Consider the following 16,296-nt stretch of genomic DNA (forward strand, 5'->3'; position numbering starts at 1 on the left):
TTGAATTTGAATTTTTCTAAGATGGTCTGCATCTTTTATTTGCACACATATGTACATAATTTTTAAAGATCCCTTATGCACATTACAATATGTTAAAGATGTTATTTACATAGCTAAAGTTTAATATTCTTATTATACAAGTTGTGTAATATAATGTAAATATTATTTCAACGTTAAATAAATAAAATCTAAGGTCTCGGTCGATGTGTTATACTATCTACGATACGTTTATCCCTCAGACCAATAAAAAAGTAATAAAACCATACACTTTACTTGTCAGATGGTTGTCAAATGAAGTGTTATTTTGTCAACAGTCAAAGTCAAATTTTGTGAAGAAAAACATCAATATCAATATTTATTGAAATCAATCAATTTTATTTCACAAAAACAAATACATTATAATAGACGAGCGAAAAATAAATTAATTTTAATTATTTAAATCCATACAAAGCAGTCATCATGAACGTGATACAGGCGGTAAAAATGTATATTACAAAAATGACTGAGGAAAGTGGGCCTGGAATGAAAGTCATTTTAATGGATAAAGAGACTGTGAGTTATAATTATATCATAAGAACACCCAATAAACATCTTTCGTGCAGACCTAAGTATTTATACTAATATTATAAAGCTGAAGAGTTTGTTTGTTTGTTTGTTGGAACGCGCTAATCTCGGGAACTACTGGTCCGATTTGAAAAATTCTTTCGGTGTTAGATAGCCCATTTATCGAGGAAGGTTATAGGCTATATATCATCACGCTACGACCAACAGGAGTGGAGCCACGGGGGTGAAACCGCGCGGAGCAGCTAGTCACCAATAAAATTCAAACAACACTTTATAGAAGTGGGCAGCTTTATTCGTTATGCTCATTTCCTTTGCCTGTATCGTAATAAATGTAATTACTTTAATAGTGTGTTGCTTATTAGACTGGAACTGAAATAGATAAAATATTCATGCTTTATGACATTTAAAACTATAACCATGAAAAAATATCCAAAATGATATAGCTATACTTAGCATCAAAATAAACAGATACATAAACTCAGATTTATTATATCAATGTCTGTTGCTGTTGTATTCATTATATCCACTTTCTAATGTACCTTATTTTGTGTTTTTCAGACTAGTATAGTAAGTATGGTATTTAGTCAGTCAGAGATCCTTCAAAAAGAAGTCTATCTATTTGAGAGGATTGATAGTCAAACAAAATGGGATAATATGAAGCATATGAAATGCATTGTATTCCTGCGACCTACATCTGAAAATATAGCCCTGTTGTCACGAGAACTGAGGTGTCCTAAATATGGAGTATACTTTATTTGTAAGTGGAAATAGTTTGTTTTTTTAGATTGTAATATTTTAATGTTTATGTATGAAGGGCAATTAATTATTTTATTGTTGTTTGTATGCTGTTATACCTTATAAATTGGGAAACAGATTGTTTATAAAACATTGTCTATGATTTTTTTTCAAAATCAAGCATTTATTTATACAATTAAATCTATAGAACACTTCTGAATTATCAGTTTTATCATTTAACACTGTCCTATATTTACTTGATATTGAGAACTCCAAATTTCTTCAGTCACTTCTGTAGTTAAAGATATATTTATGGTATATGCATTTTCTATCGATTTTTTTTTATGTATGTGTAAATGCAATCTGTTCATAGAACATTCAGCACTTGGTTATGAATGTATTGAGACTTGTAGGGCGGGCGATCCAGTGATGCCAGCCATTATTATTATTTGTTTATTTTATTTATTTAAAATTTATTTTATTTTTTACAGATTTCAGCAATGTAATATCAAAAGCGGATGTGAAGACGCTAGCGGAGTGTGATGAGCAGGAAGCTGTGAGGGAGGTGCAGGAAGTGTTTGCTGATTATCTGGCTGTGGATAGACATCTGTTCTCGTTTAACATTGTGGGCTGTTTGCATGGTATGGATAATAAATGTTTACATTTGTTTATATTAATAGCTTTGTATAGTTCAATTAAACAATAAATTGCTAATAGCTAGGCTTTTAATTGAGCAGCTGATTTAACCAGTGGACTGCTTCACACAAATGGATAATGTTAATTTATTTACTCTTTTTTCGATAAGAACAAAATTAGCCGTAATTTTTTTTATAGTAATTAAAAGTCGGGAATTCACATGTAAACAGGCATATACTTACACCAGTTATCAAATTCTTACACTTTACAAATATTGTTTATTATTTATAGGTCGATCTTGGAACCAACAGCACTTACAGCGATGTTCGCAAGGCCTCCTTGCCTTACTCCTTTCACTGAAGAAGCGACCCATAATCCGATACCAGGCTGGTTCGGAGCCCTGCTCCCGACTCGCTGAAAGAGTCAAGGAGCTGATGAGGAGGGAGTCAGTCCTCATGGATAATAATATACCGTTCAATGGGGATGTGCCTAACCCTCAATTGTTGATATTGGATAGACGCGATGACCCTGTTACGCCATTATTGCACCAGGTATGGACGGAAGACGATTGGCCTGTTAATTTAAGACTTAGCTCACTGTTAAGTGTTCAAAACGTTGCGATAAATAATATGACAAATAAATCGCGTTTATATCCGTTAAAAAGTCTAATTATTGAAATATATTATAATGTGTAAAATTGAACAAGAAAATATCTATGGCTTGAAACTATTGAAATATTATTATGTATGTAGTATGTTAAAAAATGAATTGGATCAGTGAATGAGATGTGTTTGAGTAAAGTATCAAGTGTTGCACAAGTAAAACAGCTGTTCAGTAAAGCATTAACAACTTATACATATAAGCACTTACAATACTTTACTACTACTGTACCGCCTCCTTGGTACAGTGTTTGACGCGTGAGCGTAGCACCGATGGTTCCTGGGTTCGATTCCCGGTGGAGACGAAGAAAAAAAAATGTCTCGGTCTGGTAGGACATAGCAGGCTGATCACCTACTTGTCCCTATAGTAGAGCCATTTTAATAGGCAACATTTGACAGTTCAACAAAATTCAACAACGTAACCTAGTAACGACGAAATAGAATAATATGATATTTCGTTTTGTTAGAACTGCACATTTGCTTAACTTTTTTCAATTACGATAACATATTTATAATAATAATGACCGATACAAGTAATTTTAGGATTTGATTTTACTGATAAACCATTCTAAACATAATAAACTATTTCTGATTTAAAGAACTGACGTTGCTACAATTTTGTGTCAATAACCCTTTTTTCTTTTTAAATACCAGAGACGTTACTCTAAAAATCGAAATCTGACATCTAGATTCGAATGCATTGATTACTTGGGAATAAAAATCATCACCAATTATTCACATGTGTTTCAAGTTCGATTGACAAATGTTTCAAGTCCGTATCGATTAATTCACTTTAATCGATGTTTTTAAGCAGGTTACCACCCTATGAAGATAAAATTGATAGACGTCAAATGTTGCCTATTAAATTGGCTCGACAATAAAGAAAATCGATCAGTGAAACAGAAACATGTATAATGCATCTGCCCCTTACCCCACTAGGGGTAGTTCCCTCATGGGGACATGGGACTTCACCTTTACATTACTTTAAGCTTACATTTGAGTTTAAGTACTACTATATCACCGCAGTGGACGTACCAAGCGATGGTGCATGAACTAATCGGCATCCACAATCATCGAGTATCGCTGGCACATGCTGAGGTGCCCAAAGAGCTCAAGGAGATTGTATTGGCGCCAGAGCAAGATGACTTCTATACTAAAGTGAGATTTACTTTGCATTCTAATTTAGTTTTCAGACCTATTAAAGCAAAATTTTCCAGATTTTCTTTCAGAGCTCTTTAAATTGGTTGTATTACAAAATAATATTATTCCTTCTTTAGCATATTCTTAAAACAATATTATGTCAATTGTTGATTACCATAAAGAAAAAATGGTTAAATTAATTTCTGCATTTTGAATGTTATTTGCATGGACCGCCGTATATAAGAGGATTGAATATTTTCTTTAATTTCCCTTTATTTTATAAATATTAATTCAAAATTTTGAAATTATTCATAAGGTACCTACTCTGATTCTTCTGCATATGTTATTAATATAATTTTTTTTGTTTGTTTGTAAAATTATGAACAAAAACTCGAATATTTAAATATTCTAACAGAATCGCTACGCCAACTTCGGCGAGATCGGTCAAACCATAAAGTCGTTGATGGATGAGTTCCAGAAGAAGGCCAAGAGCCATCAAAAGGTCGAGAGCATTGCTGACATGAAGAACTTTGTGGAAACTTACCCGCTTTTCAAGGTTAGTTACGAATTTATAAAAAAATTAATAAAAATGATGAAGAAAATAATTCTTTCCTACAATTGTGACCAACAAAATGTCTCGTATTGTCAGTAAGTACTGTGTATCTGTGTATTTGTTACTTTACCTTGATGCTTGCGCAAAAATGTTACAGTGCGACACAAAAGAGATGAAAATAAATGAGGGCGCCACCGTCGCTCATATAGCAACACTGATACTGCGACGCAAGCGATCTTGATACTATAGAATAAAAATCCAAAAATCTATATATATAATCTAAAATAAATACCGCGATTTAAACCGTTATAATTGTTTCATTGTAGCAATAGTGTAAATTTAAGACAAAAATACATTAGTATTTTAATTGACCTACCTAGGTCAAATTTTACAAATGTATCCAAATGTATTTGGAATTAGTTATTTTATAAAAATCGGTCAAGTGCTTAGACTGCAGAGGCGCACATAGAATCAAACATACAAACAAACAAGCATACATGCAGCTCAAACACATTACCCTCTTTCTGGGTCCGTCGGGTAGGAAAAAACAAGGCGATTTGAAAACCACATATTTTTATTTTTTTTGTAGATAAATTTTGTACATTAATATAAGTAATTCATCAAAATCTAAATATTCTACTCCTTCAAAGGACAGATCATCACTCTGTTTCGAAGTACTGGCAAGAGGGTACGGGGCATCTTCAGTATCTGTAAATATGATACAGTAAATATGATTTTTTTTCTTATGGTTTGATTGATTAATAGATAGATAGCTGTATGAAAACAGTTATCACTATACTATGTAGTAAAATCTAAACTAGGTACTTTATTTGAGGCTGGTTGGATTGGATATAACTTCTTGACTCAAATTGTGCTGGTCGCACTATAAAAACTAGTTTTTGTTTACATACAAATAACCTCAAATTAAATTGCGAAAACGTAATAATCGCCATACATACATACATTAAACACTCGTCACTAATGGAATATTCTATTTTACGTAGTACTGAGCAAAAATAAATGGAATCTCACCGGTATATTCTGCTGTACGTTTGTAAACGTTTTCCAAATCAGTCAATAAATTTCCAGCTTGAAATTCGGACAAACACCGAATAAAAACTTTATACACCACATCACGGACACCGCTACGTTTAACCTTTTTCATGATGTCTCCTTTTTTATTTAAATTTCTTGTTCTAAATAACAATTTTATCTCAATAATTCTCCACTTCACGAAAAAAACAACAAATTTTTATTCAACTTGACAGCTACATTGCCAATTCAGGGTTGCCAGGTAATGAAAAACGAATTAGTTCCAAAATAATTAATTTCATCTCTTTTATGTCGTACTATATTATACACTGTAGGGACACACATATGCAATTCGCTGATCGAGCTTTTTGTATATGTGTGCGTCCACATTGTTTCCCCGACGCTTTCTACATTTTATTAGAATTATTATTTGGTAGTGCTTGACGGCTAGTTTTAACAACACATATATTGTGAAGAGTAATAAAGTGATTAAAGGAAAGGCATTATTATTTGGGCAACCTTAGGAGGCAGAAGCACTACTCAACATACACTTTAAATTCCATTTATTTTATTATTTACCTGCCACTAACTATTTATTAAAAATTATGTTTGGATCAGAAAATGTGCGGCACAGTGACCAAACACGTGACGGTGGTGGGGGAGCTGTCCAGTTGTGTGGCCAAGCGCGAGCTGCTGCTGGTCTCCGAGCTCGAGCAGGAGCTCGTCTGCCAGGCTGATCATCAGAAGCATCTGCAGGTATGGGGTGTAAAAGTGAAGTCCCATGTCCCCAAGTGGGGTAAGGGGCAGATGCATTATACATCTGTTTCACTGATCGATTTTTTTAGGGACAAGTAGGTGATCAGCCTTCCATGTCCTACCAGACCAAGACATTTCTTTTTCTTCGTCTCCACCGGGAATCGAACCCAGGACCCCTCGGTGTTACGCTCACGCGTCAACCACTGTACCGAGGAGGCAGGTATGGGGTGGATGCTGGATATACTGATCAGAATAGAAGTCAGTCAATTGTTTCTTTAATGATTCAAATTATTGATTCGATTCTATAGTCGTATAGTGCCTATTCGATTCTATTGTTTCGAATAGGGAATAATCAATGATTGACTTCTATGGGATAGGATTTTATCTTGGGCTATTTGTGTGTGTTGCAAATTTCATTTTATATTAATATTTTGCAAAAAATATGAAGAATTATTAAATTGTAATTTGTATACTATTTTGCACTATTCTGGTAAATAATGTCACTTCTTTTTGTATTTTGTAAAGTACGTTACAAAAATGTCAAAAATATGTTATTTCATCTGACTTAATTCTAGAATAAAATCGAAAATAAGTAGATCTCAAAGTAAATGTACCTGTAATGTTGAACTTTTTCCAGCGCATAAAAGCCCTATTCACAAACGACAAGGTATCCGACTCGGACCTCATAAAGCTAGTCTCGATCTACGCGTTGCGATACGAGAAACACGCGAGCAATGCGCTGGCGAGTCTGTTGGAAATGTTGCGCACGCGCAGCACGAGTGGGGATGTCACTATACCAGTACTGGGGTTGGAGTATGGGGGGGCGCATGCAAGGCAAAGCGATTTGTTTGGCTTGCAGGACGCTACTAAGATCACCAAGCGGCTTTTTAAGGTAAATAATAAGACTTCTTTTTGACAGACTTCCAAAAAGGGGTTCTCAATTAAACAGCTATATTTTTCTGTATGTCTGTGTGTACATACATAAAAAATATAGCAGCAATGCTCTAGCGAGTCTGTTGGAAATGTTGCGCACGCGCAGCACGAGTGGGGATGTCACTATACCAGTACTGGGGTTGGAGTATGGGGGGGCGCATGCAAGGCAAAGCGATTTGTTTGGCTTGCAGGACGCTACTAAGATCACCAAGCGGCTTTTTAAGGTAAATAATAAGACTTCTTTTTGACAGACTTCCAAAAAGGGGTTCTCAATTAAACAGCTATATTTTTCTGTATGTCTGTGTGTACATACATAAAAAATATAGCAGCAATGCTCTAGCGAGTCTGTTGGAAATGTTGCGCACGCGCAGCACGAGTGGGGATGTCACTATACCAGTACTGGGGTTGGAGTATGGGGGGGCGCATGCAAGGCAAAGCGATTTGTTTGGCTTGCAGGACGCTACTAAGATCACCAAGCGGCTTTTTAAGGTAAATAATAAGACTTCTTTTTGACAGACTTCCAAAAAGGGGTTCTCAATTAAACAGCTATATTTTTCTGTATGTCTGTGTGTACATACATAAAAAATATAGCAGCAATGCTCTAGCGAGTCTGTTGGAAATGTTGCGCACGCGCAGCACGAGTGGGGATGTCACTATACCAGTACTGGGGTTGGAGTATGGGGGGGCGCATGCAAGGCAAAGCGATTTGTTTGGCTTGCAGGACGCTACTAAGATCACCAAGCGGCTTTTTAAGGTAAATAATAAGACTTCTTTTTGACAGACTTCCAAAAAGGGGTTCTCAATTAAACAGCTATATTTTTCTGTATGTCTGTGTGTACATACATAAAAAATATAGCAGCAATGCTCTAGCGAGTCTGTTGGAAATGTTGCGCACGCGCAGCACAAGTGGGGATGTGACTATACCAGTACTGGGGTTGGAGTATGGGGGGGCGCATGCAAGGCAAACTGATTTGTTTGGGCTGCACGACGCTACTAAGATCACTAAGCGGCTTTTTAAGGTAAATTTTAACCAATAGGTACCCTAGAAATGGTTTTGTAAATGGCTAATTTGTAGAAATAAGTCGTAGGTAGCGTCCTCAATCTTAATTACATTGTTCGTTACTATTATAAATTAGTATCTCTGGTTATTTTTCTGCTTTTCATATTTGTTCAAAAAGAAAAAATAATTAAAATTTAACCAACACTTTATAAAAAAAATGCTAATATAATAAATCTGAACTCAAAGAGCAATAAACAGTGACATTTTTATTCTCTAAAAATATATTACAAAAAGAAACCAAAAATTAAAACCTGTAATGAAAATAAATACATAACTTATCTATCAACTGATTACGCATTCATACCAAAACTTACATATTCATTGTTTTATTCCAGGGCCTCAGCGGAGTCGAAAACATCTACACACAACACACGCCGCTCCTTAAGGACACATTAGAAGACCTAATCAAAGGGAAGCTTCGAGAGAACCTCTACCCCTTAGTAGGGGGCGAAGACCTATCCACGAGTAGACGGCCACAAGAAATAATCGTATTCATTGTAGGTGGAGCCACATATGAAGAGGCTCTATGCGTTCATCAGATAAACCAAGCGTATCCGGGTGTCAGAGTTGTATTGGGAGGGACTACGGTGCATAATTCGACGTCGTTTATGGAAGAAATTAAGTTCGCTATGCAAGGCGTGGCTAGGACGCATACAAGGCATATACGGAATGTGTAATTTTGGTCCTTATTGTGTTAGTGGGAAAGTCGAGTTTTGTATTAAATGATCAAGTGATTGTAGTGAACTTTGGTCAGTAATAATGGTCCATTGAAAAGTTACATTTGGGGTCGCATTTTTTAGAGGACGCAATTTTATTTTTTTTATGTGTAGGGGGGGTCAGTGTGAAGCTATCACCAAGTTTGTGGGGTCGCCACCTTAGATCATTAAGTAATGGATAACACACGCAGGCGTTTCCCCTTTTGCCGAGGTATAAGATTATTCGAATCGAAAAATCTTATGCTTTCATAAAAACTATTTGCGTAATCGATTACGAACACTCTGCGTATTCGTAAAACATCGAAAGGACGTCTGCGAGTGCTCCGCTAAAAAAGCCGTTTTGCACTGTCAAGTCTTGCAGAAGCAATTCAAACATGTCGAATATTAAAAAAGATGGAATAACCTTTCATTTGTGTATATTTTTTTATTTTTTTAACGTACATTTCTAATTAAATGCAATTTCTAATAATCGTCGATGTATCGTTTAGCGATATGATCAAGACAAATAATCGAGTCATGTGTGTACTCGATCATTGATGCGGCCTCACGAGACTATCATGGAAAGAAAATATACAAATTTAATCTTTATGAACTAAGAGATAAAGTTGAATTTAAAACGCGATATTAAACCGCACTCCCCACGAGACTATAAAGTGATGTAGCGAGACTATCTTGAAGAGAAAATATACAAATTTAATCTTTATGAACGAAGCGATAAAGTTGAATTTAGAACGCGATATTGAACCGCACTCCCCACGAGACTATAAAGTGATGTAGCGAGACTATCTTGAAGAGAAAATATACAAATTTAATCTTTATGAACGAAGCGATAAAGTTGAATTTAGAACGCGATATTGAACCGCACTCCCCACGAGACTATAAAGTGATGTAGCGAGACTATCTTGAAGAGAAATTCAAATTTAATCTTTATGAACTTAGTGATAGAGTTGAATTTAAAAACTCGTCGCTTAAAAGGTCGTAAATTTTTACGACTTTCTTAGTGACGGACTGCTTTTAACTTGAACGTCGATAAAAAAATATTTTTCTAAGTATAATTTGAAATGAGATGAGAATTAATCTTTATTATATTATAATTTTACACAACTGCATAAAAAGGAGTATAATGTTTATTTTGTAAGTCTTGTATATATTTATTAAAATTTACGCTCGGTTACTTTTAACTGGCAGAACATTTTAATGATACGGAACCCTTCGTTCGCGAGTCCGACTCGCACTTAGCCGTTTTTTTGTAATGTTAATCTTGTAACCTTTCTATTATGTAATCTATACTAATATTATAAAGCTGAAGAGTTTGTTTGTTTGTTTGTTTGAACGCGCTATTCTCGGGAACTACTGGTCCGATTTGAAAAATTCTTTCGGTGTTAGATAGCCCATTTATCGAGGAAGGTATATAATATCATCACGCTACGACCAACAGGAGTGGAGCCACGGGGGTGAAACCGCGCGGAGCAGCTACTTTGTTTATATGTATGTACGAATATTGCGTATATTTCAGATTTACAAAAAATCCTGCTTTAAGGCTAAGGTGGATTGAATGCTGTGGGAGAAAATCAGAATGGACACCTCGGTACAGAAATAATAAAAATTTCTGGACCGATATTTATTTTATTGAATATAATATGTGATGTGTTGAATAAATACATATTCAAATACAAATAAAATGTCGTTTTATTGTTTTTTCGTATGCATATAATAATGATGAAAACGTTACAAATGACCTGTGTAGTATTTTTATGAATATAATATTAATGTTATTTCTAATTTCAACAAAATTATTATTTTTGTAATATCGATATGGTTACATCCCTTTAGAGCGATTTTATTATTACGTATATGTACAGAGATTTTTCTGTGTAATCGATGTATGTGTGCAAAAACATGCTAGTCTGTCCATTTTGTAATAGTTTGAGTTTGTAAAGACACAAATTATTTTTGTGAATGTGTGATTGTGTTTCAAAGTGTGAGTTACCCTCCCCGCACCAAAATCGGCAGAAAGTTTAGTTAGAACATTTGCCAGCGTGCTCCATCCATTACTTAATGATCTAAGGTCGCCACCCTTGTCCCACGGCCGCCATCTTGAAAATAGCGGTTGAAATGGTTTTTACGATATATCTCTTAAACTATTTATCTGATAATAAAACAATGTTAACATTATTCGTTGCAAACTAAATTCTCTACAACTTAGGTTCAGTAACTTTTTGTCGTAGAACTATAAACAATAAAGTTATAAGCGAAAATGTTCAGAAATTAGAGATGTTTATATTTTTCAATAAAACTTTTTTTTATAAGTTTACGAAGAAATTATATCAGACCATTTTTGTAGATTGTTTTTCGTAGAACAACTTTTATTTACAACATTTTTTCATTAAGTAAATAGCTAAGGTTTTACAGCCATCCGAAGTGAGTACTATTTTAAGTACTCTTTACTATACAGAATACGATATATTATGTGTGTACTAATAATAATTTGTCACCAGTAATTATTTTATTTTTGTTATAATAATATTTTTAATAATTAATTTTACAATATTATTAATAATTAATTATTGAATCTTTTCCCCACAACCCAGGAGGTAGAGTCTGGAAGTGCGTTTTTTTTACGTCGAAAAGCAGGGCTGAAATGTTCTGCAGTGTGCTTCCATTGTTGTGGAGTCTGGGAAAAGAGCCAATAGCCAATTTATTATGTATAGTTACTACTGAAAAATAGTACTCAATTCTGAGCGCTGTAAAACCTTAGCTATTGACGTAATGAAAAAATGTTGTATATAAAAGTTGTTCCTCGAAAAACAATCTACAAAAATAGTCTTATATCATTTCTTCGTAAAATGATAAAAAAAAGTTTTATTGAAAAATATAAATAGCTCTAATTTCTGAACATTTTCGCTTATAACTTATTTATTTATAGTTCAACGACAAAAAGTTACTGAATCAAAGTTGTAGAGAATTTAATTTGCAACAAATAATGTTAACATTGTTTTATTATCAGATAAATAGTTTAAGAGATATATAGTTAAAACCATTTCAACCGCTATTTTCAAGATGGCGGCCATGGGACAAGGGTGGCGACCCCACAAACTTGGTTTTAGCTTCACACTGACCCCCCCTACACATCAAAAAAATAAAATTGCGTCCTCTAAAAAACTCAAGGTCAGGCCTAAAAAATGTAACATTTCAATGGATCATAAATAATGATGATTGGTGATGAAAAAGATGTTTAACATTCCGTTTATGCGTTTTTTTTATCTTGATTCTGTGCAACTATTTGTGGCAATAATGATATACATGTAATATGGAATAATACTTTCATTGCTTGAATTAAAACCTTCTTAGATAAATGTTATAATTTTATTTGCATTATTTAAGCAATTATAGCCTCTTGCAAGTATAATTTAAATAATTAAGATACTATTTTAGAGTTAATAAATATTAGTTTATTACACATATCTGATGTATCATTACTACAAAATTTATTGTGTGTTTTGTACATAATGTACAAGTCTTGTTTTAAATATTGTGTCATATATTAAGTGATCGATAACAATTGGGATATCTTTTATTCTTTCGAGGAAATCAACTAAGATTTCAAAATCAATTAACCTTGCTTCTAGTCTTATCTTAAACAAGTTATTGTATTCTTTATTGTTATGGTCAGAAATATTATTATAAGAATAATCTACTGTTATTTATATGAATTATTAAGAAATAAATTATCCATATTTAACTCTTATTAGTATTTGTTTCTTACTTTTTCCCATTTTTATAAATAGAAAGTATCAAAACAATGACTTATAATTTGCCAATCTTACTTTGATATCTTTATTGCAGAAGTCTAAAACATTTTCAAAGTTGCAATAATTGTTTCTATTATCTACTTAACAAAGGGTCAAATAAAAACACAATATTGTTGTGTTCAAAACACATTTTTTTACGTTTTTTATTGAAAAATATCCGACGCAGCTGTACGCGTCGGCCAACAACACGTGTCCGCCGGCGACACGGGAGCTCCCTTACAAAACAAGCGAACACTCAAGCCGTGTCTAAGCATACGTTACATTTCCCATCGCTTCATATAAAACCTCGCACACCCGACATTTCAGTCTTTAAACCCCGGCCGCAGAACCTGCTCGTTCCTACTTTTCAGATCTGACAAAACAAATTTAAATAATATTGTTGTTCGCTTCGAGAAGGTTCTTCGTCGAGGACGTGGACAGTTGGTAACACCTCTGCCCCGCGGGGCGACAAGTTATAAGGCATTAACTAATACAGTTCGGCGTCTGACGCGTATTTTCAGTTCAATTAAAGAAAATCGCGTGAAACGACACGAACTGGGCCGCTGGCCGCAGCCCGTTACCTACGTTCGCAAAATATAGTGCCATATCAGGTACAAAAATAAAAAAAAGCTGTACAACTCGCAATCCGTGGATCGCTTCATTGCGATAGTGCTGTGGTGTTTACGTTTCAAATGAAATGACTTTACAACGTTGACATTTCAAGGCACAAGATTATTTTTCGTTCAAAAGATAAATTATAATTAATTCATGTAATGGCGCAGTGACATAGCGCGCGTTTGGCACCGGGTCGTCATGACCGTTCAAAAATCATTACGAAATCAATTTGCGAAAATAATGGTTTCAACTTTCACCACAAAACAATTTAAACACAGTCTAACTTTAAACCAAGGATCTGTCACTTTAATAGTTGTCAATGTGAAATACGACAAAACCAGATTAAAGAGAACCCGCGCTTAAAGTTAAACCCTGTCTAAAGTTGTGGTAAGACAGTAATTGTCGCGCCCTGTCACTGCGGCATTACCCTCGAGTGTTTTATATAGTATATCAAAACTGTATTGGGAATGCTTCGTTTGCATTCAGTTCTGCGAATAAATGTCACAATAAAATAGTAGCAAACTCTTTCGCTGCTGATGTTCGAAAATATATAGAATAATAAATATATTTTTATATCTCCAGTTCCGATCAAGATAGATAATTATTTGGAAGCAAGCTTGCTACTAAATGTTTCTATTTAATCGCAATGTTTACAATTATGCACATATCCTTGCATATACAATTTACATTAGGGGATAAATATTATCCATTCGATTCTTCAAAACAGTAGCTTAATGTAAATAATTGGTTTCGTCTAACATTATCATCGACTCGGCTATAGTATGCAAGACCTTAACATAACCACTTCACCTGATTTCGTTTCACTTTAAATCATACATTACATTTTTATATTTCTTCCAAGTTACATTGTCTCCTTATCGATTAATTCACAAGATACATTTCGTTTTCGCTCGTACACATAGTTTCGAATAGGCTATTATTTTTTATTATTAACAAAAATACAGTAGAAATTCCCCTAACAACCTATCATAGTGTCACAAATACAATCCGCATAAAACGTACACAATATAATGACGGGACATACAATATTCAGTTCCGTTTCAATTGACGTTAGACAGGTGAAGTGAGCAAACTCAAATGTTAGCCAGAAGGCACCGAATCGTTGCCTTCGCCCCCCTCCCCCCCTACAATATATAAGAGACCCGGCGACAAGCGCAAAATGCTTCGTCTTGAGTATATTTCTCGATAATCAATCACTCGTACACAACCGCATTCGTCTACACAACGGTCAGACACAACAACCGCCCCGCACTCGCGGACCGCTCTTATCGACATCGATAAAATATAATCCATACAATCGCGTAACAGACAACACTACACGTAGAATATCTCACACACAACAAACACGCGGTGGACGCACGCACGCTTCAATAAAATTCTTAAAAGAAAAAACAAAAAGTTTGACAAAATAAAAAAAAAACTGAAAAAATTAAACAACACCGGCCGCAGCGCGTTGGCGACGCTTCGCGAACGTGCTGGCGGCCGTTTAGGCCCTTCCCGACATCTTTTTTTGGGATTTTTTTTGAATGTTCATTTTTATACATCACAAATTATACACGAATAAGCCGTTGAGGAAAGGTCTCTCGAATATTCCACTACTCGTATCCCTATATACATATTTACACCTAACTTAGAGGACTTAGGAGTTTTTTTATACAGTAAACAAACGCGCGTATTCATGGGTTTTATATATTACTTCGCTATAATGAAAGGTAAATGGATCGATGTTTATCGGAACGTGGACTGATCAATTCCAAAACCTATCTACGTGTAAATTTATAACACTTAGCTAGACAGCTCTGTTGAGACTTACTTTAGATTGAAGACTATTGCGTTTGGGAAATCAATTTTACCTAGCACCGTTCGAGTTTAATGCTACTTAAATTCAGCGTGATGTATTTATTATGTATACATCAAAACATGTACGCACATAAATAAAAATTAGCCAATATAATATTTTGTCTTTTCAAATTCATGTACTTGGCCAAGTTTTCAATTATTTTAGAAAAAAAAACCTCACAACATCCAAAACAAAAACAAAAAAGTGATCAATAGAATTTAATGTTCTTGGAATCTCATATTACAAGAACATCTTCATGTTAACTGAAAACATTCAAAAAAGGTTGTAAAAAAAAAGTGATATTTAAAATGTTGATTTCATTAACGATTGAAACATGCCTAAACAAATTTTTAACTTCCCAGTACTATTTTGCAATTAATCACTACATAGTATTAAACATAGTCGCTTTCTCTGTCCCTATGTATGTTTAAATCTTTTAAACTACGCAACGGATTTTGATGCGGTTTTTTTTAACAGATAGAGTGATTCAAGAGGAAGGTTTTAACTTTTAGTATATTATTTATTATGTTTTAGACAAAGCGGGCGAAGCCGCGGGCGGTAAGCTAGTTATTAATATCACGTATCTAATTAACGATTTTACACGCGTACACGTTTTAGTCAACACAAATATTGCGTTAAATACAAAACGAAGCATAAAATAGCGCGCATAGATGTGAATTGAGTCCACAATTGGCGCTACCCAGGGAGCACCGCGCGGAGGTCATGGACTATGCCCCCCTTCATACAACAGACAGACTTACACTTTCGACGCGTATTCATAAACCGATTTTACCTCCGTACTTCATTTAAATCTCATTATAAACTTGTTTTTATTTATATAAATTTATAAAGAATAGAAAAAAAAAATGTTGCTTTTATTTCTTTATATTTTTTTTTGAATTATCAAACTTGCTTTTTATGTTTATATTTTTTTGACCAACTTTTTTCAAGTACATTATTTTCGATCTCTATTCGTGATTTATTTCCCGCTTATAACTACTCTAAAACGTTTTTACTCCGCATCACAATTCATTTTTCCCACCCAAAAATATCATATTACCGATTTTTAACACATTATTAAAAAAAAACTTTTTACCGATTTTTTTTCCTCTCAATCGATAAAACCGGTTCATCATTACGCTGTACCAACCACACTCGCCATGTGACCCTACATCTACGTAACGGCTCGACTGGAAACGGTCCGACGTACGAATTATCATTATATACCTATAGGAAAGTAACGGG

At 34.3% G+C, this 16,296-nt stretch overlaps 1 protein-coding gene across 1 annotated transcript; it reads left to right on the forward strand.

Annotated features, from left to right (window-relative positions):
* The first annotated feature begins 301 nt into the window (after positions 1–301).
* Positions 302–8,824, forward strand: Vps45 (vacuolar protein sorting 45). Its single transcript, XM_090114400.1, has 9 exons — positions 302–552; positions 1,123–1,321; positions 1,791–1,940; positions 2,227–2,486; positions 3,621–3,752; positions 4,150–4,290; positions 5,938–6,075; positions 6,713–6,967; positions 8,404–8,824. The coding sequence occupies exons 1-9, from the start codon at positions 460–462 to the stop codon at positions 8,743–8,745; spliced, it is 1,710 nt and encodes a 569-aa protein (XP_089970526.1). The 5' UTR covers positions 302–459; the 3' UTR covers positions 8,746–8,824.
* Positions 8,825–16,296: the final 7,472 nt, after the last annotated feature.

Source organism: Colias eurytheme, chromosome 21, assembly GCF_061535395.1.
Source record: "Colias eurytheme isolate Ceu_HAF_F1 chromosome 21, ilColEury1 Martin Lab GWU primary, whole genome shotgun sequence".
In the NCBI taxonomy this organism is placed as follows: Eukaryota; Metazoa; Arthropoda; class Insecta; order Lepidoptera; family Pieridae; genus Colias; species Colias eurytheme.

What these genes read in the sequence shown, in the direction of transcription:
- Vps45 (XM_090114400.1), top strand. Translation starts at nt 460, where the DNA reads ATGAACGTGATACAGGCGGTAAAAATGTATATTACAAAAATGACTGAG. An exon ending in CATTGTGGGCTGTTTGCATG is followed by an intron (nt 1,941 to 2,226) that starts GTATGGATAATA and finishes TATTATTTATAG; the next exon opens with GTCGATCTTGGAACCAACAG. An exon ending in ATCATCAGAAGCATCTGCAG is followed by an intron (nt 6,076 to 6,712) that starts GTATGGGGTGTA and finishes AACTTTTTCCAG; the next exon opens with CGCATAAAAGCCCTATTCAC.